At 48.3% G+C, this 20,208-nt stretch overlaps 8 protein-coding genes across 8 annotated transcripts; 6 read left to right on the plus strand and 2 right to left on the minus strand.

Moving 5' to 3' along the window:
* Window positions 1–1,342: 1,342 nt before the first annotated feature.
* On the minus strand, window positions 1,343–2,547 carry RhiXN_04795 (J domain-containing protein; the record flags this gene model as incomplete). The annotated part of the gene is made up of 9 exons (XM_043324611.1): window positions 1,343–1,423; window positions 1,487–1,558; window positions 1,619–1,675; window positions 1,731–1,749; window positions 1,813–1,940; window positions 2,007–2,224; window positions 2,283–2,298; window positions 2,356–2,474; window positions 2,532–2,547. 9 exons carry the CDS (start codon window positions 2,545–2,547, stop codon window positions 1,343–1,345), a joined length of 726 nt encoding a protein of 241 aa, XP_043177030.1.
* A 631-nt stretch (window positions 2,548–3,178) lies between these two features.
* On the plus strand, window positions 3,179–4,995 carry RhiXN_04796 (coronin; the record flags this gene model as incomplete). Its single annotated transcript, XM_043324612.1, has 6 exons — window positions 3,179–3,210; window positions 3,258–3,354; window positions 3,405–4,183; window positions 4,236–4,431; window positions 4,481–4,792; window positions 4,843–4,995. 6 exons carry the CDS (start codon window positions 3,179–3,181, stop codon window positions 4,993–4,995), a joined length of 1,569 nt encoding a protein of 522 aa, XP_043177031.1.
* Window positions 4,996–5,550: 555 nt separating this feature from the next.
* RhiXN_04797 (uncharacterized protein) lies at window positions 5,551–7,038 on the plus strand (the record flags this gene model as incomplete). The annotated part of the gene is made up of 2 exons (XM_043324613.1): window positions 5,551–6,496; window positions 6,548–7,038. The coding sequence occupies 2 exons, from the start codon at window positions 5,551–5,553 to the stop codon at window positions 7,036–7,038; spliced, it is 1,437 nt and encodes a 478-aa protein (XP_043177032.1).
* Window positions 7,039–7,889: 851 nt separating this feature from the next.
* RhiXN_04798 (uncharacterized protein) lies at window positions 7,890–8,267 on the plus strand (the record flags this gene model as incomplete). The annotated part of the gene is made up of 1 exon (XM_043324614.1): window positions 7,890–8,267. The coding sequence occupies one exon, from the start codon at window positions 7,890–7,892 to the stop codon at window positions 8,265–8,267; it is 378 nt and encodes a 125-aa protein (XP_043177033.1).
* A 579-nt stretch (window positions 8,268–8,846) lies between these two features.
* On the plus strand, window positions 8,847–11,296 carry RhiXN_04799 (coronin; the record flags this gene model as incomplete). Its single annotated transcript, XM_043324615.1, has 7 exons — window positions 8,847–8,878; window positions 8,926–9,022; window positions 9,073–9,851; window positions 9,904–10,099; window positions 10,149–10,451; window positions 10,502–10,766; window positions 10,818–11,296. 7 exons carry the CDS (start codon window positions 8,847–8,849, stop codon window positions 11,294–11,296), a joined length of 2,151 nt encoding a protein of 716 aa, XP_043177034.1.
* Window positions 11,297–12,196: 900 nt separating this feature from the next.
* Window positions 12,197–15,318, plus strand: RhiXN_04800 (alpha-amylase; the record flags this gene model as incomplete). Its single annotated transcript, XM_043324616.1, has 15 exons — window positions 12,197–12,265; window positions 12,322–12,408; window positions 12,464–12,688; window positions 12,741–13,022; window positions 13,073–13,343; window positions 13,394–13,561; window positions 13,611–13,653; window positions 13,708–13,846; window positions 13,900–14,143; window positions 14,201–14,290; window positions 14,349–14,517; window positions 14,570–14,672; window positions 14,722–14,824; window positions 14,900–15,015; window positions 15,073–15,318. The coding sequence occupies 15 exons, from the start codon at window positions 12,197–12,199 to the stop codon at window positions 15,316–15,318; spliced, it is 2,355 nt and encodes a 784-aa protein (XP_043177035.1).
* A 562-nt stretch (window positions 15,319–15,880) lies between these two features.
* On the plus strand, window positions 15,881–17,203 carry RhiXN_04801 (carbohydrate esterase family 12 protein; the record flags this gene model as incomplete). Its single annotated transcript, XM_043324617.1, has 9 exons — window positions 15,881–16,002; window positions 16,059–16,192; window positions 16,253–16,258; window positions 16,288–16,502; window positions 16,552–16,716; window positions 16,773–16,835; window positions 16,883–16,963; window positions 17,021–17,100; window positions 17,158–17,203. The coding sequence occupies 9 exons, from the start codon at window positions 15,881–15,883 to the stop codon at window positions 17,201–17,203; spliced, it is 912 nt and encodes a 303-aa protein (XP_043177036.1).
* Window positions 17,204–18,023: 820 nt separating this feature from the next.
* Window positions 18,024–19,676, minus strand: RhiXN_04802 (uncharacterized protein; the record flags this gene model as incomplete). The annotated part of the gene is made up of 11 exons (XM_043324618.1): window positions 18,024–18,086; window positions 18,152–18,274; window positions 18,332–18,455; window positions 18,528–18,567; window positions 18,621–18,669; window positions 18,728–18,784; window positions 18,836–18,928; window positions 18,981–19,075; window positions 19,135–19,147; window positions 19,201–19,254; window positions 19,521–19,676. 11 exons carry the CDS (start codon window positions 19,674–19,676, stop codon window positions 18,024–18,026), a joined length of 867 nt encoding a protein of 288 aa, XP_043177037.1.
* Window positions 19,677–20,208: the final 532 nt, after the last annotated feature.

A 20,208-nucleotide genomic window follows, 5' to 3' on the forward strand; every position in this document is an offset into this window, starting at 1 on the left:
CAGATGAAGAGAATTCCATCCAACAAGCTCGCACTATTCGAAATGCCGAATTGTTCAACTCCAACGCAATCGCTAGATTTTGAATGCGTACCTTTTCCCGCATATATAATGCAGACGAGTAGCTTTCCCGTCTCTAGTTCGAGGTGCCTCGCATCTGAATTCATCACCACCGCCCCCACCGAATACTTGACTTTTCCGGCCTAGAAAAATACTGGTAATTAGATAACATCCTAATAACTAAAGGTCTATAAAATCTTGCCTTTATTGGTCGTAAAGCATAGCTGGTTGATATATTTCTTGCACCGACCAGTAACAGCTACTATATGCTCATTGAAATCCAAGTGAAAGGAACCCTCTTTTCCACCAGAACCGCCGTGATACTTCCCTGATTGAGATGTCGGAGCACTTTTTCCAGATCGATCGCTGTACGAGATCTAATCAGAGCATGAGGTTTGTGGGTTAAAATCAGTTTTTTAAAGCTTACCTGTATTCCATCAATCAGGCTCCAGTGTTTCACTCGAACACTTGAGATGCAGGTGGAATCTGAGTGCTGAACAATTGGCCAATCACTGAAAGGACTTCCCCCCATGCCACCAAGATACCGCAAGAACTGTCTGTCTCCACTTAACCCCGATCCTTGGACGTCATGGATCCAGATGCTCTAAGTTGTGGAGGTAAGCTGCGGAACCAAAGCGCCATCCGTCGATAAGAGCCCACCTGAAGTTCATGTAGTATTCCATCTTGATTCACACCTGAAAATGCAGATAGACACCCGCCTGGACTTCGCATGATTTGTGGAGAACCACTCGCCGACCCAAAGTGCTGCGAAGTTCTGCCTTGACTAGTGCTAAATTGGATCCCACAGATCCCCTTATTATCTTTCCATAATAGTATATCGGTTACATGTTCTCCTATAGAATTAAAATGTTCATAAAATATTCAACGACTGGACATTGTGAAAGAGTAATGTTATCGTACCATGTCGCAAATCAAAGTTAGCGACCGTCCGGTGTTGTACACCGCCGTAGTGGACTGGAGACGATTCAGCTGCGTATGTAATAGAAATGGATTTGATGTGATGTGTGTCGGAAAAGACAGCTAACTTCAAAATTGTTTTAAAAGCATAGGACGATCCGTCAAAATACATTCCTCTCGGCATGATTGTGTTAAGAATATTCGGGAAGTATATTGTAAGCGATTGATGTAGGTCGGTCAGCTTGGATTGAAGCTGGTTGTTTAGTATTGATGTAATGGGCGTTGTCTTAATAATCCGGACCTGTTCCCACTGGGATGGAGGCACTGGCCAGAGTAAATAGGTAAGATTGGCTAGGATTCGCCAATATTAATTAAGAATGAGCAAACCTGATTTGCCTAGCCATTCCCGGATATTGTCTTCACTTTGTAGCATAGTTGGGTGTCCGCCCTAGAAGTACCAATAATATTATTAATTTATCGCCTCAAGAAAGACCGGTACAAAAGTGCCTACCTGTGTGGAGATCCTAGCTGTTGCCGACATTGATAGCCTTTGAAGTCCTAGATAGGATTGTTCCGCCAAATACTTGAACAATAATATTAGGCCCAAGTTTCCTGTGAGGAGCAGTTTGTGGAAGCAACGCACATTCATTGCAATTGATTCGGAATCGGTTACCGTCAAAGACACCCCAATATCAAATACCTACAGTCAGACGTTCTATTCAAGTTTGAACAAGTCTCTTCCCTAAACCCCATACCAAAGGAACAACGTCGCCCCTAGAATAATTAAGCGAGTTGTAACTTGCAACTTAGATTTCTTAATAAAAAAAACCCCCCTACCAATTCTCAAACACCCGATAGGTGGCATTGGCCTTCTCAAATTGAGTAGGCAGGTTCAAAGCTTTGGAAAACGCATCCTCAAGCTCTGCAATCGGCGATAGGTCCTGAACCAAAAGTTCGATGCGGAGCTTTGGAATTATGATGTGTTTCGTGATTGATCGGCGTCTCGGATTTGCTTGACAGTTATTACGAACCATTCTGGACAAAGTCCACGGTGACTTGTCTTGTAGAGCAGAAATGAGCCATCCTTTATGGACGTAGTTGGTGTCGCGGTCGTTCTCTGTTGTGGTAACTTCAGACTCAATATTATTAATTTCTTGAATACCGAGCGGTAGAGTTGAAGTATGTTGAGCCACTTGGTGCGTTCCCCATCTTGGACCATTGTCACCATCAATCCTAACACCAAATAGATCTGTTGAAGTTAACCAGTCATTTACTTGAGCGCAATACTCAATCAATGTTTGGCTTACATCTTTTGTCATGTAGCTTTCCGATTTTAGTATTAGCATTGGGTTAGCTTTTGCCCATAAGAAGACTTCATACCAATGAAGCTTTGGAGAGCTCATCAAGCTGACTATACGGTGTATCACTTTGATATTGCCCTGGTAATGGATATGCATTATTGTTGCAACCTAGGAGTAACTCCTCGTCTTGATCATAGTCTATTTTCATCCTTAGCATCTTCATAAATTGAAAGATTGGTACAAGCATGTATTTACCTTGCTTATCTTTCATATCAGTAGCTGGAGTATTGTCGTTGATGAAAAGGTTGCCACTTTGCCACACAATCAGCTGACGAGATCGGTCGGTGGCATGACGCTGGGCGCTTGTCTATTCTCTTCAGACTCGAGGACAGCACAGCCCAAGATCGTGATAGAAATTGTACCTTCTTTATCGAACAAGGGTCAGAAGACTTAGAGAGCCATATCACTACTTTCCCTAGTTTGGTAAGTTGGTACCAACTTTGTAATGCTGGTAATTACGTTGTCTAACGGCTTATGTATAAGAGTGCAACTATGTATAATAGAATAAGAGAAGCTACAAATTTCATTTCAAGAAGAAAAGTGGGTTCAGATACGTTACTATCCCCACTCTTCAAGGCAACTCACTCAATAATATACTATTTAGACAAACATAGGCGAAGACCTATTATCTGTTATGAAAATATAACATCCACCATTGCTCCGACCCAGTCTAGAGGTATCGGACAACAATATTACCGGCTTTAGAGGCCTTACCAACATAACACAATATCAGTATCATATGTGCTGTCCTCAGAAGTTGATTTATACTCGGCGCTTATATTCGCTAGTACCACGTGACCATAGGCGTTTCCACCCATCACGACCCACAACCAACGAGCATCATGTCGCGTTTTGTACGCCCGTCCAAGTACAGGTAAGTACCATTTCACACAAAGATGACCATGACTAACTGTTCAAAAGGCATGTTTTCGGCCAATCCGCAAAGAAGGAATGGTGCATTGAGAATGTCAAAGTCTCGAATAGCGCCTGGGACACTAATCTGATCAGTGCCTCTGCGGTAGGTGCCATACTAATGACTCTCTACGTTGAATTAAAAATTATATGCAGTCATACGTTGCGCTCAACTGGAACTCCTCTGGAGGAGGCGCGTTTGCCATTCTACCAGTCGCGTCCCCGTTCCGCCCATTGCCCCACAATCTCCCATACAAACTCCCGGATATCATCCCGCTTGCCCGTGGTCATTCCGCCCCGGTACTCGACACCGACTGGTCGCCGTTCAACGACTCTGTTGTAGCTAGCGGTGGTGAAGACGGACGTGTGCTCATCTGGAAGGTCGAAGAGTCTCAGTTCGAGAACTGGGGCGCCGAGAAATGGCAGCCACGTGACTTTGATCCTGTCGCGACAATTACTGGCTCGGGCCGTAAAGTAGGCCAGGTCTTGTTCCACCCGACAGCTGAGAACGTTCTTGCGAGCTCGACTGTCGGCGATGGGACCGTCAGGCTCTGGGACCTGGCTGACACGAACGAAGCCAAGATTGCGCTCACGGGACATACCGATACGATTCAGTCGCTGACCTGGAACCCGACTGGAACGCTCTTGGCCACCACCTGTCGCGACCGCAAGATTCGGCTGTTTGACCCTCGTGCTGGCAGCGAGGCGGTACGGATTGGTGACGGACATGCAGGTATCAAGGGTGCGCGCGTTGTGTGGTTGGGCGGACATGATCGTATTGCAACGACTGGGTTCAGCAAGATGAGTGAGCGCCAGCTTGCCCTTTGGGATACCAGCTCGCTGGCAAATATCAAGACTGTCTCGATTGATCAGTCGTCTGGTGTGATCATGCCGTTCTGGAGCGACAATAATGTTCTGTTCCTGGCTGGCAAAGGGTGGGTGCCATTCATGCATCTGATGGACCCAAACTTATGTTCGACTATGCAGAGACGGTAACATCCGGTCGTACGAGTACGAGAACGACAACCTATACGAGCTGTCGGAGTACAAGTCGATTGATCCTCAGCGAGGAATGTGCTTCCTTCCTCGACGTGCACTTAGCGTGTCGGATTGCGAGATCATGCGAGCGTACAAGGTGTACGGATCGACGATCGAGCCGATCGGGTTTGTGGTTCCGCGCAAGGTTTGTATTGCGTCCAATATGGGATTATATTACTGAGCATGTTGACTAGTCGGATCAATTCCAATCCGACATCTTCCCGCCTGCACCATCGAGCGAACCAGCGCTTACTGCAGCTGAATGGTTCACGGGTAAGACTGCACCGCAAAACTTGGTCGATTTGGACACCGGAACCGTTAGTGCGGCACCTGCTTCTGCTCCGGCTACATTTGCACCCCAGCCGACTCCCGCTGCCGCAGCCCCACCTCCGGCGGCCGCACCGAAGCCAGTTGACCCCCCTACACCTGCTTCGATTCCTATCCCACCTACACCTGCGGCGGCTCAAACGCCAATCGCGACCGAGGCAGCTTCTCCATCAAATGAGGTGCGTTCTATGTAATTGGATGGATCACTCTGTTAAAACCAGAGGCGTAGGCGAACAGCGCATTGGTTGAAGAAAATTCCCGCCTGACGAGCGAGTTACGCGAGGCTCGCGCTCAAATCCGTAACCTCGAACTTCAGATCGAGGCCATGAAGGCTAATGCACAAAAGGCGGCTAAGGCAATTTTGGAGGCTGGTGGGATTTGAGTAAATTCAAGATATAGACTCGCCTGGGGCGACAAAAACGGAAAGGAACTGGGATAGAATTGATAATTTTTTCATGCCTGTATCATGACGCGATGATGCAATGTCACTACTTGACGAAACTCGAGGTAGTCGGAGGTTAATGACGGCCGGCGAGGGGCGATGATGTCGGTAGGGTCTCGGCCTCAGAGGATAAGTGTCCGTCGGCGCCCGCGGCATGGGTCGACTACGCTTGGCATAGCCACGTTGGCGCTTATGAACGTGGGCCATCGTGTATCATCTTCTCTCCACCACGACCTGGTTTCGGCCACATCACCTTTTTGAGAATTCTACTACAAGTTACTTCTAGGAATCGTCGCTGGTGACTCGATTTTGAACACCACTTGTGGCAACCCGTTGCTGTGATCTTCTTGGAAACAACACAGTATCTCGGATCCTGATCGACGAACGAGCACCAGACGATAAAGTGGTCTCGCGCTTACGACGTTCGCATTGATTTATAACTCTCTGCTGGTACTAGGCTCGACTATTGCATTTGGGTTGTGCACACCAGGCCTCATGGCTACCTCGCTACATCCTCACTCTTCCAATCCCTTTCGAGATCCTAATAGGACTCCAGCAGTGACGCCGCAAGCTACGGGGACATCGACCACTTCGTTGAACCCGTTCTTGCATCCAGCTGAAACGGTGACGCCACAAGCAACAGGTACAAGCCAGTACTTTACTCCTCAACCCACTGGAACACTATCACCCCAAGCAACCGGAGCGCATTCAACCGCTGCACCCATCGAAACACAAAGCACCGGATCATACTATACCCCTACTTCCTCGAACTTGGGGGCCGAATCTACTACGTCGTACACACCACCCAGCGGCCCTCCTCCCTCAGCAACTCCCACACCCAGCTCCCCACCCAGATCTACATATGCACCACCAGAGGGGCCTCCTCCGCAGCGATATGCACCTCCATCAGGTCCACCTCCACAGCCTCGAGCACCATCCCCGACTCCGACTATAAACGTGGAGCCACCGCCTCCTTATACCCCGGCAGCCGATGTTCGGCACGGAGAAATACCACTCGAAACTGGTCCTCGCCGCGCCTATGCACCCGATTGGCACCCAGACGGACGAACATGGCGCAACGAGCATGTGCCCGCACCCACTTCACCCAGTCCACCCGCCACAAGGACGGAAACACAATGGGATTCGCTGGCTTCCACCTGGAGGCGACCGAGCGCGAGCGCCAGTTCACCCAATCTGGCTACTCAGCAGACAGGATCGAATAGCTCGTGGAGCGAGTATCCTGGGCTGGCACGGCATGGGACGACGGTTCGGCCTCCTCCCAGGCATCCTTCTCAGCCTTTGGAGCGAGCGAACACAGCTGTTGGGACTGGTTCGTCTCGCGTTGGGCCTGGGCCGCCGACCACGACTCCGACCCCTGGGCGAGCTTTGCTGCATAACGGCAAGGTCCTGGCTTATCCTGCTCAATACGAATGTAACAAATGTCAGTATAGGTTTTTGATGGCGTGTTAGCTGGGTGCTGACTTGAATTTAGGTCACCTTACTGGTTACGTGGCCTATGATCCATCCAATCCGTGCCGCGAATGTTGGTCGCTGTTTGCTCAGCCTTATGAAGGAGTACTGAGCTTTGCGCCTTGGGACTCTCCTGAGTCTGTTACTTCGGATGAACAAAACCTCCAGCGACCTCTACCCTCGTCTAGTTCTCCCCGGACCCAGTCGAGGCCTCAACGACCCTTGGCCAGTTCATCGCGCCCCGTCTCTCATCCCCAGCATTCGTCCTATGGACCAGGGCAACCTCTCGGATCGTTACCCCCTGCTGGCTGGTCGTCGTCCTCGAGCTTGAGACCCTCGGCTACATTATCCTACGGCCGGCCTCCTCGGGGAGCGCTCGTTGTTCGACCGGGTGATCCTAGGATAGGCGGAAGAGTGTGTTGGAAGTGCAGTGGCGATGGTTGGCAATACAAGACGATGGGGTTGGAGACCAAGACGTGCTCGGCGTGCAACGGGCTGGGCAGGCTATTTTAGGAGAGTAAGAAGTAGGGCAGTTTGAGATTAGATGAATCAGTTGGGTTGGGTTGGGTTGGGTTGGGAAGTTGTTTTTTTCTGTCTGATAAGAAGTGCACTGTATCGTTTTGATCTGTAATATACGACGTGTGATTTTCCGCTTTTGTACGAGAGAGCTGGCAATCGAATTGCTATTGGCTGCCTAAGGTTGTGATTTATGTGACTAGTTGTATCTCTAGTTCTTTTTATTTGTGCTCACAATGCCAGTGCAATTGACTCTTGTCCACTAGAATAATGCTTTTACTAAACCTCTATCTAGCATTGCTGATATAATAGAGTTTGAAGAGTTTGATCTAGGTGGATTTGATGAAGATAAAAAGACAAACAAGCAACTTGCTTGTGAGCCTGTTGATTGAGGGGCTCTCAGTGCTCAAGACTGGATGGATAACTTCAGGTACACCATCTAGAACCTCTATAATATGCTCTCAACTAATAATCCTTTACCGGGTTTACTGATTTTAAAGTGTATAAATTGATTGTAGCATTGGACATACCTGATTGTATGCTGTGTGACAACAGTGCTTCTGTCCTAGACACGCTCATGACAGACCAGTTGCAAGTGGTTACATACTGGCTCAAGCACGCACACAGGGGCTAGCAGGTGTGATTATATGTATTGCTTCTCAACGGAGCTGGCTCCGAGTGTGGCTACTATAATACTAAAACACAATGTGTGCAAGGCTATCAATTGAACAAGAATGCATGTGCATTATATACATTATATATTGAAGGAGATCTAAGCGCGTGAGTAAAACATACGATACGAATAGAGATAAGACTGTGTATAATATGGGGCACTTTGACACAGTACCATGGTCCAGCAACAGGTCTACCATTCGTGGAAGAAGAGGACACGGCCGAACCCACATCTCCGGCCAGCTCCGGACCTTAACCAGACGGGGGTGATTAGGCTAACAGGTCAACAACCTGGCGAGGAAGCTATCTCAAGTAGTCCTCTCCAGTGTCTTCTTAGTAACCGAGACGGCAAACGAACGGGCGAAGAGTTTCCGGCAAGGGATCTTGGACAGGGAATAGAACATCATCGAATGTATGCCTCGGATCGTACTCGGATCTCTAAGGATAGAAGAAAAAGCGAGCTACCCTCGAAAACTACTCAGGAGGAGCTGACCCTAAACAGCGTCCGAGACGACCCGGATGTCCGCGATGCTACTCACCATGTTGCCAAGTAAACCCACCCCCGGAACGGATGTCGAGACGCGAGACGCCAGTAAGGGGCTCAAGACCCTCGACCCAGAACAGCTGTGTATCTTTCTGTGAGAGCTCGAGCTCAAGCGACCGTCTATGCTTCAAAGATCTGATCGAAATGAAACGAAAGGGGAAAGAAGAGGTGAGGGAGTGAATGGAGTTAATTGATTGAGATGGCCAATACTATCTGGAGGGCGAATGTAACGGGTGCGCGATATTGGCTGATTGATCTCGATTATATGCGCGGTCCCTCACGTGACGGACTCGCCGGCCAGCCTGCCCCTCCTGGCTGTTTGTGTTTGATTCCTAACTGTATAACCTCGTTTACTTTGTTTCGCTTGCTGATGTATCACTCGTGGCAACCTTATAAGGACCCGAGACAAACCTCCTCATCCCGATCTTTACTTCGAACCACAACGATCGAGTGTTCTACGAATTGTCATTATCTTGGCAATTCGGTGGCGATTGACATTCGTGGTTTCAGTGGAATATAAGTAGAGACCCCACAGAAACACAATAAATACCGTTATCACCTACAGCCCTTCCCACGAACAACGAGTATCATGTCACGTTTTGTACGCCCGTCCAAGTATAGGTAAGTAGCATTGCACATAAAGATGTCCATGACTAACTATTCAAAAGGCATGTTTTTGGCCAATCTGCAAAGAAGGAATGGTGCATTGAGAATGTCAAAGTCTCGAATAGCGCCTGGGACACTAATCTGATCAGTGCCTCTGCGGTATGTGCTCCATCAATAGCCCTTTGCGTTGAACTGAACATTATACTCAGTCATACGTTGCACTTAACTGGAACTCGTCTGGAGGAGGTGTATTCGCTATTCTGCCAGTCGCATCTCCATTCCGCCCATTGCCCCATAACTTCCCATGTAAACTCCCGGGCATCATCCCACTCGCTCGTGGTCATTCTGCCCCTGTACTCGACACCGACTGGTCGCCTTTCAACGACTCTGTTGTGGCTAGTGGTGGCGAAGACGGACGTGTGCTTATCTGGAAAGTCGAAGAGTCCCAGTTCGAGAACTGGGGAGCCGAGAAATGGCGGCCACGCGACTTTGATCCTGTCGCGACAATTACTGGCTCGGGCCGTAAAGTCGGCCAGGTCTTGTTCCACCCGACTGCTGAGAACGTTCTTGCGAGCTCGACTGTCGGCGATGGGACCGTCAGGCTCTGGGACCTGGCCGACACGAACGAAGCCAAGATTGCGCTCACGGGACATACCGATACGATTCAGTCGCTGACCTGGAACCCGACTGGAACACTCTTGGCCACCACCTGTCGCGACCGCAAGATTCGGCTGTTTGACCCTCGTGCTGGCAGTGAGGCGGTACGGATTGGCGACGGCCATGCAGGTATCAAGGGTGCGCGCGTTGTGTGGTTGGGCGGACATGATCGTATTGCGACGACTGGGTTCAGCAAGATAAGTGGGCGCCAGCTTGCTCTTTGGGATACTAGCTCGTTGGCGAATATCAAGACGGTGTCGATTGATCAGTCGTCTGGTGTGATCATGCCGTTCTGGAGCGACAACAACGTTCTGTTCCTGGCTGGCAAGGGGTGGGTGCCATTCATGCATCTGATGGACTCGAACTTATGTTTGGCTATGCAGAGACGGTAACATCCGGTCGTACGAGTACGAGAACGACAACCTATACGAGCTGTCGGAGTACAAGTCGATTGACCCTCAGCGAGGAATGTGCTTCCTTCCTCGACGTGCGCTTAGCGTGTCGGACTGCGAAATCATGCGTGTGTACAAGGTGTACGGGTCGACGATCGAGCCGATCGGGTTTGTGGTTCCGCGCAAGGTTTGTATTGCGTCCAATATGGGATTATATTACTGAGCATGTTGACTAGTCGGATCAATTCCAATCCGACATCTTCCCGCCTGCACCATCGAGCGAACCAGCGCTTACTGCAGCTGAATGGTTCGCGGGTAAGACTGCACCGCAAAACCTGGTCGATCTGGACACTGGGGCGGTTAGTGCGGCATCTTTCTCTGTTCCGGCTATATTTGCGCCGCAACCGACTCCCGCTGCCGCAGCTCCACCCCCGGCGGCTACACCGAACCCGGTTGACCCTGCTTCGATTCCTCTCCCGCCTACACCTGCGACGGCTCAAACGCCGGTCCCGACCGAGGTAGCTTCTCCATCAAATGAGGTACGTTGCATGTAACCGGGTGGACCACCCTATTAATACCAGAGGCGTAGGCGAACAGCATACTGGCTGAAGAAAATGCCCGCCTGGCGAGCGAGCTACGCGAGGCTCGCGCTCGAATCGTTGGCCTCGAACTGGGGGTCGTCCAGCCTCCTCCCAGGAATCCTCCTCAGCCTCTCGGACCGGAAATTAAGACGGTTGGGACTGGTTCGTCTCGTATTGTGCATGGTCGGCCGACGACGATCCCGATGCCCGGGCGAGCTTTATTGCATGATGGAAAGGCTCTGGCTTATCCTGCTCAGTATGAATGCAATCAATGTCAGTATTAGGCTTTTTGATGGTGCTAGCTGGATACTGACTCAGACCCAGGTCACCTTACTGGTTATGTAGCCTATGATCCATCCAATCCGTGCCGCGAATGTTGGTCGCTGTTTGCTCAGCCTTACAAAGAAGTACTGAGCTTTGCACCCTGGGACTCTCCTGAGTCTGTTACTTCGGATGAACAAAACCTCCAACGACCACTTCCATTGTCTAGTTCTCTCCGGCCCCAGCCGAGGCCTCAACCACCCTCGGCGAGTCCATCGCATTCCCAGCATTCGTTCCATGGACCAGGGCAACCTTTTGGATCGTCATTCCCTACGGGCTGGTCGTCGTCCTCGAACTTGAGACCCTCGGTCACGGTATGCCGCGGCGGGCCTCCCCCGGGTGCGCTCATTGTCCGACCGGGTGATTCTAGAATAGGTGGAACAGTCTGCTTGAAGTGTAGCGGAAACGGCTGGCAATACATAATGCTGAAATTGGCTACCAAGACATGCTCGGCGTGCGACGGGCTGGGCAGGCTGTTTTAGGAGAGTAAGAAGTTGGATAGTTTGGGATAAGATGAATCAGTCGAGTCAGGTTGGAGCGAGAGGTTTTTTTTTGTCTGATAAGAAGTGCACTGTATATGGTTTTGATCTGTAAGATACGGCGTGTGATTTCTCGCTTTTGTATTCTTGGGCGTAATCTTCAAACATAATGGATTCCTAGAGAAGGGTATGGTGCCGCGCGTGTAGAACCATTCGGCTGACTCTTGTATCTCACGACAGGGCTTAGCCGGTTTGCCATGGTCGTTATGAACGTGATTTTGCGAGAATTTGTCTTGAAGCAGCTGAATTAATTGCTGTCATTAGACCCGGAATGGTAATCATATGTTGGATGATCTTCATGATGCTGATTTGTAATTGCCGATATTCCTCCCGACCACCACGACTAGTGACAGACATTCACCCTCAATGATCCACTAAACTTTCTGTAGCCGGCTCACTTACCTATACCAACGTTACCAACACTATTCCAGAGAACTCACGCGGATTCGATTCTCGTCACAAATCAAACATTTCGTTCGATCTCTCGATCTGATGAATTAGCGCGTAGACTGGAAGTTCCATAGTTCCGATCCACTCGATATATCGACGTCTATTGACGTCTTCCTTTATTAACACTACGCTCGCGTGACCCTCGGCACACCTCGGACCGGGCATGTACTCTGGCCTGGTGACCATTTAGAAACTTTCCGGAACCACCATGCATGCGGCTCTCTGTATGCGATTGGGTCAGTTTAATCGGAAACTTTGGGTTTCGCTACCGACGTCTAGAAACATGGACATCGTGTCTGAGTTTTTTCTCTTGAGTGTTCGATAAATCTGGGGGAGTGTATATATAAGACTTGGAGTCCTGCCCTCTGGGACGGTATCGAAAGTTAGACAAAGATGAGGCCATCTCGACTTTTTTCCCTTGTGCTCACGCTTGTGAGCTGGGAATTCGTCTCTGCCCTTGTGGTAAGCTTCTGGTTGATTGGTGGTTTGGGTTGGTTCTCAATTAGGTTTTTTTTTAGGTGGACAAGCGTCAGAGTCTTCCGACTTCAGAAGTCAAGCTACAGAGCTATACCCTCAATGGTAATAGCTTCTCTGGTAGCATCTACGTTAGTATATACTCCTCGAACACATTTCTTGGGCAAATAACATCATGTTCTACAGATCAAGAATATTGCCTATCAGAAAGTGGTTACCGTCATCTATTCCAACGCTGCCAACAGCTGGGTCAGTGGTCAATCGGTTTCGGCGTCGTACAGCGGTTCTATCAGCGGCTCAAACTATGAGACTTGGACGTTCTCGGGTACCATTGGCTCTGGTGGCATCAAGCAGTTTTACATTCGCTACGATGTTTCTGGCACTTCGTACTATGACAATAATGGCACTAAGGTAAAGCTGTTCAGAAACAACCCCTTATCTTGTGCTAATTAGTGACTTTTAGAACTACGATGTAGGTACTACGACCACAACTACTACAGCGCCGAGTACGACAACCACCAGGGTCACCACCACAGCTGCTACCACCACTACCACAGCTATCACTACTTCCCGCGTCACTACTACTACTTCGGTAGCTACTACGCCTACGTCCACCGTCAGCACGTCTTATATCCCCACGCCGTCCAACATTCCTCCTGAACTTACTCCTTGCAATACTTGGAATGGACAAGACGCATGCAGTGGATCTCAGGTCGAATACCCTGCCAGCTGGGATGATCGCAAAGTACGTTCAAATTTCCTCAAGATCAACTCTTTTCTAATCAGAATACGCAGTGGCAAACTCCGTCTCGCGGAACCTCGGCCTGGTCCTCTGGTTTCCAAGATTACCGCGAGCTCACGGGTTACGTCGACATTTTTTACAACTCGGCCCGTACTTCTGCAACCGTCACCGTCAAGGCCAACTCTCGCACCGGAGTTGCGCTTTCGTATAGTTTCAATGGCGGTGCTTTTGGAAGTGGCGCATCCGCAACTGTGACTAGCTCCTTTACTGGCCCATACGCGATTTCGGTCAAGGATGCAAACGGCGCCACCTTGGCTTTCGACGGTGCGTTGCCCAAATTCTTAATCTCATTTGGTCGGCTGATGTTAGATTAGCTACCTACTTTGTCTGGGATGCCCCCGCTGTCAATCGTCCCGAGACGAATGGTGGACAAAAAGTCGCGATTGTCGAGCTTTTCGGATGGCCATACGCCGATATTGAGAAAGAATGTGTTTTCCTTGGAAAGGCCGGTTATGGTGGTGTAAGAATCTGGCCTCCATCTGGTATGTTCATCCGTATTGGGATTGCCATGAGAGCTTATTCTCTTTGCAGAGGCGGTTACTTCTGACTGGTGGCCCCAATCAAACGAGCTCAAGTGAGTCATTTTCCTATTTGTTTTATCATCTGATATTTATGCCGTTTCCTTTAGCCCCTGGTGGTTCGTCTACCAGCCTGTCTCCTATCGTCTTATTAGCCGCCATGGCACCCTCGCTCAGCTTCGAAGCATGATCACGACATGCCGCGCAAACGGTGTCCGCGTATATGCTGATGCGGTCGTCAACCACATGGTAAGCTAATCCCCTACGCCAAATGACTTGTTCCTGAAAGATTTTGTTCCTAGTCCGGAGGCGGTAACGATATCCAAAATCACCGTGGCTCTGGCTCGGCACCCACTTGTGGTTGGTATGGACCCAAGAACGGGACCGCTGGAAGCCCATTCTTCACGCATACATCAACCTACCAATACAATACTCAAACCGGTTTGCGTCCGGCGATGGAATACCCCGCTGTTCCTTACAGCCCGACCGATTTCCACTGTGACCGCTCGCTAAACTCGTTTACCGATGGCTTCATCCTCAACTACGGTCAGTTTTCTTTTGGTTGGAAATTATATATTCATCATCTGATATTATATAACACAGGCTGGTTGGTTGGTTTGTCCGACTTGAACACCGAGAAACCATATGTACAAGAACGTATTGCAACCTATTTCGCTACCCTTCTCAGCGTCGGTGAGTCTTTTCCTATCGTTATCGGCCTCCGACGGCTAACAAGTGCGGTATTTCAAAGGATTCAGCGGATTCCGTATTGACGCTGCAAAGCATATGGGCCCTAAGAATATTGCTCAGATTCTCGCACGCCTCAAGACTAAAATGGGTGGTTCTCTACCGCCAGATTTCATCACTTGGCTCGAGATTATTCTTGGAGGCGAGAAGGACCTTCTCGCATGCTCGTACAAGTGCGTATATCTTGGCATACTATTTTGCTTGCATACTAATTTGCGCCCCAAGCGATTACAATTGGTATCAATACTTCAATGAACAAATGTCAGCAGCCGGCTTGAGTTCCACTGAAATTGGATATGTTAAAATCTGGTCGTCAGATTACCCCAAGGTTTGTGACGCTGCAAGTGGTTTGATTGCCTGCCTAACACCCATTACAGGAATATCCCATCTGTGGATCGTGGATTCTGCCTCCTTCCCGATTCGTCATCCAGAACGATGATCATGACCAACAAAATGACGGTTCCAGCTCGCGCGATATGGGTGACAAGGCAAGGCACTATTCTGAATATCTCAAATTATTCTAACCTCTCATATAGGGCTCCGTACTTATCAAAGACAAGAATATAGCCACCCACCGAAACTTCGAAGTCCAGCTGTTCACCCAGACTGGATTTAACGCAAACGTTAGGAACATTCTGTCCTCGTATTCCTTCAGGAGCAACGGCGCCAAGGTTTGTTAATTTTGCCAATTCGGGAGCTGGTGTAAATGCTAAATGTTTTGCCAATAGGGATTCCCTGACGGCTATTCTGATTGCTCTCGCTTCAAGGGAACCGGCACCTGCATCTCTATGCCCTACTCTGCAGCCTACAATGCCAATGCTTGTGGTTACAGTGTAGCCCAGGGTGGATCTTGGACGGAGGGTGTCTATACTCGAGTTCACCGTGACATGTCGATCGTGAATGCCATGCGTGGATGGATGGGACTCGGGTCTACCACGGCATCGGCCGTGGGCCTTCCGTCCGGCTGTACCTAATGGATAGTTCTACGGGAATCGCAGGCTATCATTTCTTGTAGATGCTGTAATAAATATATGTGTAGAAATTTCATTTCGTAAATGGTATATTTGATTCAAGGCTACCCAGCCCCCGAGGCAAACGTGCGTTGCCGATCGCGATGCGGCTAGGCAGAAGCAAATTCTAGGCTCAGGTACATGTACATGTTTTACTACCGGCAGACAATCCGGATATATCCCGGCAAATTCCACCTCAGCTGACATTCAACAACAGCTCAATGCAATTCCTGACTTGGCGAAATACTAATTTGGCTCATTGAGGAAGAATTGACATGCTAGGAAGCGAACACATATGTCAAGTTACTTCGAATAGGCATGTGGATTGATGAGTTGGCCGAAAACGGACCGTCCTTCCGCCTGGAACGAAGCTACGTTTTGCACGTCGCTTGACTACGTGTTGAATGTTTTTCAGATCAGCGTCGTAGCGCGGATGCACAAGTGCTTCTCATTCTAGTTTTTCTAGTTTATAAAGCCTCTGGTATTGTTGCAAACGTATCACCTGCCCCTTCACCCGCTAAGCTCAATGAAGTTCTTCGCTGTTTCTGCGGTCTTTGTGTCCGCCATTTCGGGCGCGCTCAGTGCGTCGCTTTACTTGGTTGGCGATTCGACCATGGCTTCCCACAAAGCCTCGGAAGGTATCGAAGGGTATGTAGTGTTTCAAATTCATTCCCGGAGGACCCTTTGGACTCACATCGTCGTAGCTGGGGTGTTCCTTTAAACAACTATTTGACTGGTATCACGCTTGTAAACAAGGCCGTTAGCGGGCGTAGCGCGAGGTCCTATTGGAGGGAAGGAAAATGGGCTGCCGTGCAGGCCAGCTTAAAGTCTGGGGACTGTGAGTATTAGCTTTATTGTTGCTCAATCGATGGGTGTTGACTTCAGTCTGCGCATTTAGTTGTAGGTAAGACGAACGATCTAATATATCACCAGAACATTTGCTAAAACGAGACAACTCCCTCCCATCTCCTCAATCTATCCTTCGCCTATGGTTCAACCCACCGCCTCATTTTTGTGTTGCGCTCGATCGACACGATTCCACCCGCACGCGCATTCCCACAGTGATTGAGTTTGGTCACAATGACGGCGGATCCCCGTCTACCAGCGACCGCGCATCAGTAGTGGGAGAGGGAAGCGAGACCCAGAAAGTGAGTACATACATACCACAATTTGGAGCGCTGTTCACAGCATCAACAGGTTACCCTCTCGGATGGAACTGTCGAGACCGTCTATACATGGCCCACCTATGTTAAATGGATGATAGATGGGGCTAAGAGCAAAGGAGCCACTCCAATCATTTCTAGTACCACTCCCAACAACCCATTTGAAGGAGTCTCCAAGATCAACTACACTCCGGGTCGTGTAAGTTGAATATTACCATTCAGTCGATCATTAATTCACAAATATTTACACACCAGTTCGTTACTTATGCAAAGAATGCTGCAGCCGCCAAAGGTGTCCCTTACGTAGATCATTTCACAGTAAGTTCATGTGGGTCAATTAGCACGCATATACTCATCCGAATTAGGCAAGCCTATTGTACTATGACAAACTCGGCAAGGGCGTCACCGAATCATACTTCCCCAACGACCATACCCATACCAACGCTGTGAGTGTTAAAAGGATTTAATGAATAATCTTGTAACTTAATTGAATGCTTGTACAGGCTGGTGCGAATGCGGTTGCTTGGGCATTCCTCTCAGCTCTCCGATGCCCTTCTGCCAAGGGTGTATTGAGCCAGTACATGTAAGAGTCATTTCTGCCTGAAAGTTGTGGCACTGACATTTTTTTTTTGTTTCGAAGTAACTCTTCCGGCCAAGGTGCAGGCGCTCGTTGCACTGCTCCGTGAGCGTGGCATAGTCCAAGTGTCATGTCCATTACTTCGGGTGTATATCGTATCTATTAGATCACTCGAATTAATCTATCATCATATCAGACTCAATGTATACGTGATATAGTATCGCTTGAGTTGTCAAGGACTCTAAGAACCTTGCGCTATCATAATCAGATAAGCTATGGGTTTAATACGTGCGCGCATACTCGTTCGTTCAGATACTTAGCAACCGAAGCTTAAGTCCCCTTACAGCCGATAAGATACCATGCGAGCAGTTTTAGAACTTCCTACTAATTTTACACATATTTTGGGAGACTGGTAGTTTTGGTATTTGCTACCTGCTGCTGGTCCCTCGCTGTCACAACCCAGAGACAGAGTGCTCATATGACCTCGCTTATTCAATTCATGTTACGTTGATACACTACAGGGGCCTACTTGAGCACGGCTCTGGTTTAAGTACCTAGGATAAGAGAGCAATTGTGTTGACGTTGAGCTCGTAACTTAGAATTTGGCACTGATTTTGAAATAGCTCTTGATTGGCCTTGGTTCAAATGTGATAACCTTGGTACCTTCCGAGATATAATCAGTGAATACATGCGTGAATATCACTTCATCTCTATTTTTGTCAACCATAAAAACCCTCGTGCTGTTCCCGGTTTTTTTTTCAACCGGCCTTCACAGCCAATTTAAACAAAGTAGGTGCCATGTCCGAATAATGTGTTACTGTATTTGAACAACAGGGGCCCCACTCCATGGCCAGTGGCACCAGACGTTGGTCCACTCAAATTTGCTGAATCGATAGAAAGATTAACTTTAAATCATTAACCGCGACATTCTAGTTCCTCGGACTACTTGATATCTGTGTGTCACGAACATCATAACGAGAGCCCACTTCATCCTGTCCAATATCAATACGGTGAGTCGAGCCTTACCGGCTATTCCACAGATAATGAAATTTCTTACACATTTCAGACTGATGGTATCGGATAAAGCCATATCCAAGTTATCATTTTTGGATTCTTCGCGTTTGATATTACTTGTTACTGACTCGGTCACTGTTCTGAGTTCAACCGTTTCGGCATGTACCTGTGTTGAGAGTTGGATTCTGAAACTGTTTCGAAATAAGAGCTAGAATGTACTCACAGTTACATGGACTGCCGGCCAATCGGATCGGGACGTTTGGTTTGTTTGTTTCTGGAACCATGTCTCTCTCGGGGGGGAAGGGGTATTCCATCGTCGCTGGAATTGCTGGCGAATGTGTTCTTGGCTATGGAGTTAATTTGTGATTCCGACTCAATGTTCATAACTCAAAGCCAGTAGTGTTGCGATACGGACTCACCCGACTACATTAATCATGAGAGATAGCACGTTAATCTTTCCTATCATACAAGTAAGCTCTATTCATGATGGTTTGCGCTAATGATAACCTCACCCATCATGGCAATCGAAATAACCCCGACCACTTTTGAACTACCCGGAATCTTAATTTGGATAATAATCAAGCCTATGTGTTTCGAGCTCAAATAGATCTGCACCTACCAGATAACCATCAACAATACTGATAGTAACAAGTATCAAGGGAGGGGCCGCCGAGGCCTATACATGGTGTCAGACTACTGTTACCGGCTGATGGCATGATTCACATACCCATAGAACTTGCCAAACGACTACCAAGACACAGTGGTTAACTTTTAGTTCTATGAGTCCAGGAGGCCGAATCGCGTCAATGTCCAAAGTACTCTATCCCATGCACATTACCCTTGCGAACTCGGAATAAGTACAGTACAGCTACGTTATTCAGTACACCATCACTTAACCGTCCAAAGTACTCACTACTGAGGGTTGTGATAACATCGAATGCCAGAGAACTTAATGACCAAACCTCGCCTAGTAGATCTAGGGTGAGCGGCGTCCAGGGTCATTCCAGATATATTGTAAATACGCACTCAAAATGTCGACCTGAGATAACATGAGCATGCGGATCCTCAAGCACGTATATAAAGCGGACTTACAATGCGCATTGCCTGCGAAGGAGGACGAGCGAATGTTTGGGCTAAGAATATACCCTGTAGCTAAGATGAACATCTCTGAAATAAATAATGATAGGCTATGGCCACATACTAGCGAAATTATAGAAACGAAGGAGGTTATCCATAGTAGCACCAATGGAATGACCAGAATTATGCGACGTTGGTATATTCTCCAGCATCTATGCATAAAATACGGTTGTACTAAGGCGGAAATAAGGCCAGTTAATACAGGAGCTGCAAGAACCAGCTTCTTTCAGACTTTCAGTGTGATAATACACCAAGCTCATATTCTGAAACCCTACCTCAGCTTGAGGAATAGCCGAATCGATGCTCTCGAATGCTTGGATCACATGGATAACTGTTTGCAATCCCGTCAGGATATTGGTAAAGATAACATATATCTTCAGCCAGATTGGATGGTTGGTTTTGGATGTAAGAAAATTCGAAAGCAGTGCCATAAGCACCCCTGTATATTGGTGTGGAGTTAGTATTGTCAAGGTATGAGTGCCTTAACAAAGCGGCGAAGCAAGTATCATCACTGATCTTATTTACCTTGGATAATGCCTTGCAGAAGCGCCAAGCAAACTAATGCATGACTGGACAATCCATAAGCTCCGACTGACATTCTGGATTGAGCTGAAGTAGAGAGCAAATAAACAAGGGATGGCAGGTATACCAGTCCAATCGCAGATGTTAGCTCTCACGCACACGCTTATATAGCATCAGGTCTTCTGCGCAGAGTGCCAAGCTATGAAAACCCGCAGCGTTCTGTAACCAGCATTGCGGACAACTCTTAATTCTATTCGGTGGCGGGTAACACATGTTGGAAGGCCAGGAGGGTCCTGATTGCGCAACGGATCCCTGGTCACGGAGAAGCATTTTTTCGTCCCGTTGTTTCTAAACTCGGACATCCGCAGAGATAAATACTCATATTATCAGATCGTCCATCAGTGGGCTGAAAATTTAAACCCACGTATGTACAATTACTTA

Source organism: Rhizoctonia solani, chromosome 2 (genome assembly GCF_016906535.1).
Source record: "Rhizoctonia solani chromosome 2, complete sequence".
Classification (NCBI taxonomy): domain Eukaryota; kingdom Fungi; phylum Basidiomycota; class Agaricomycetes; order Cantharellales; family Ceratobasidiaceae; genus Rhizoctonia; species Rhizoctonia solani.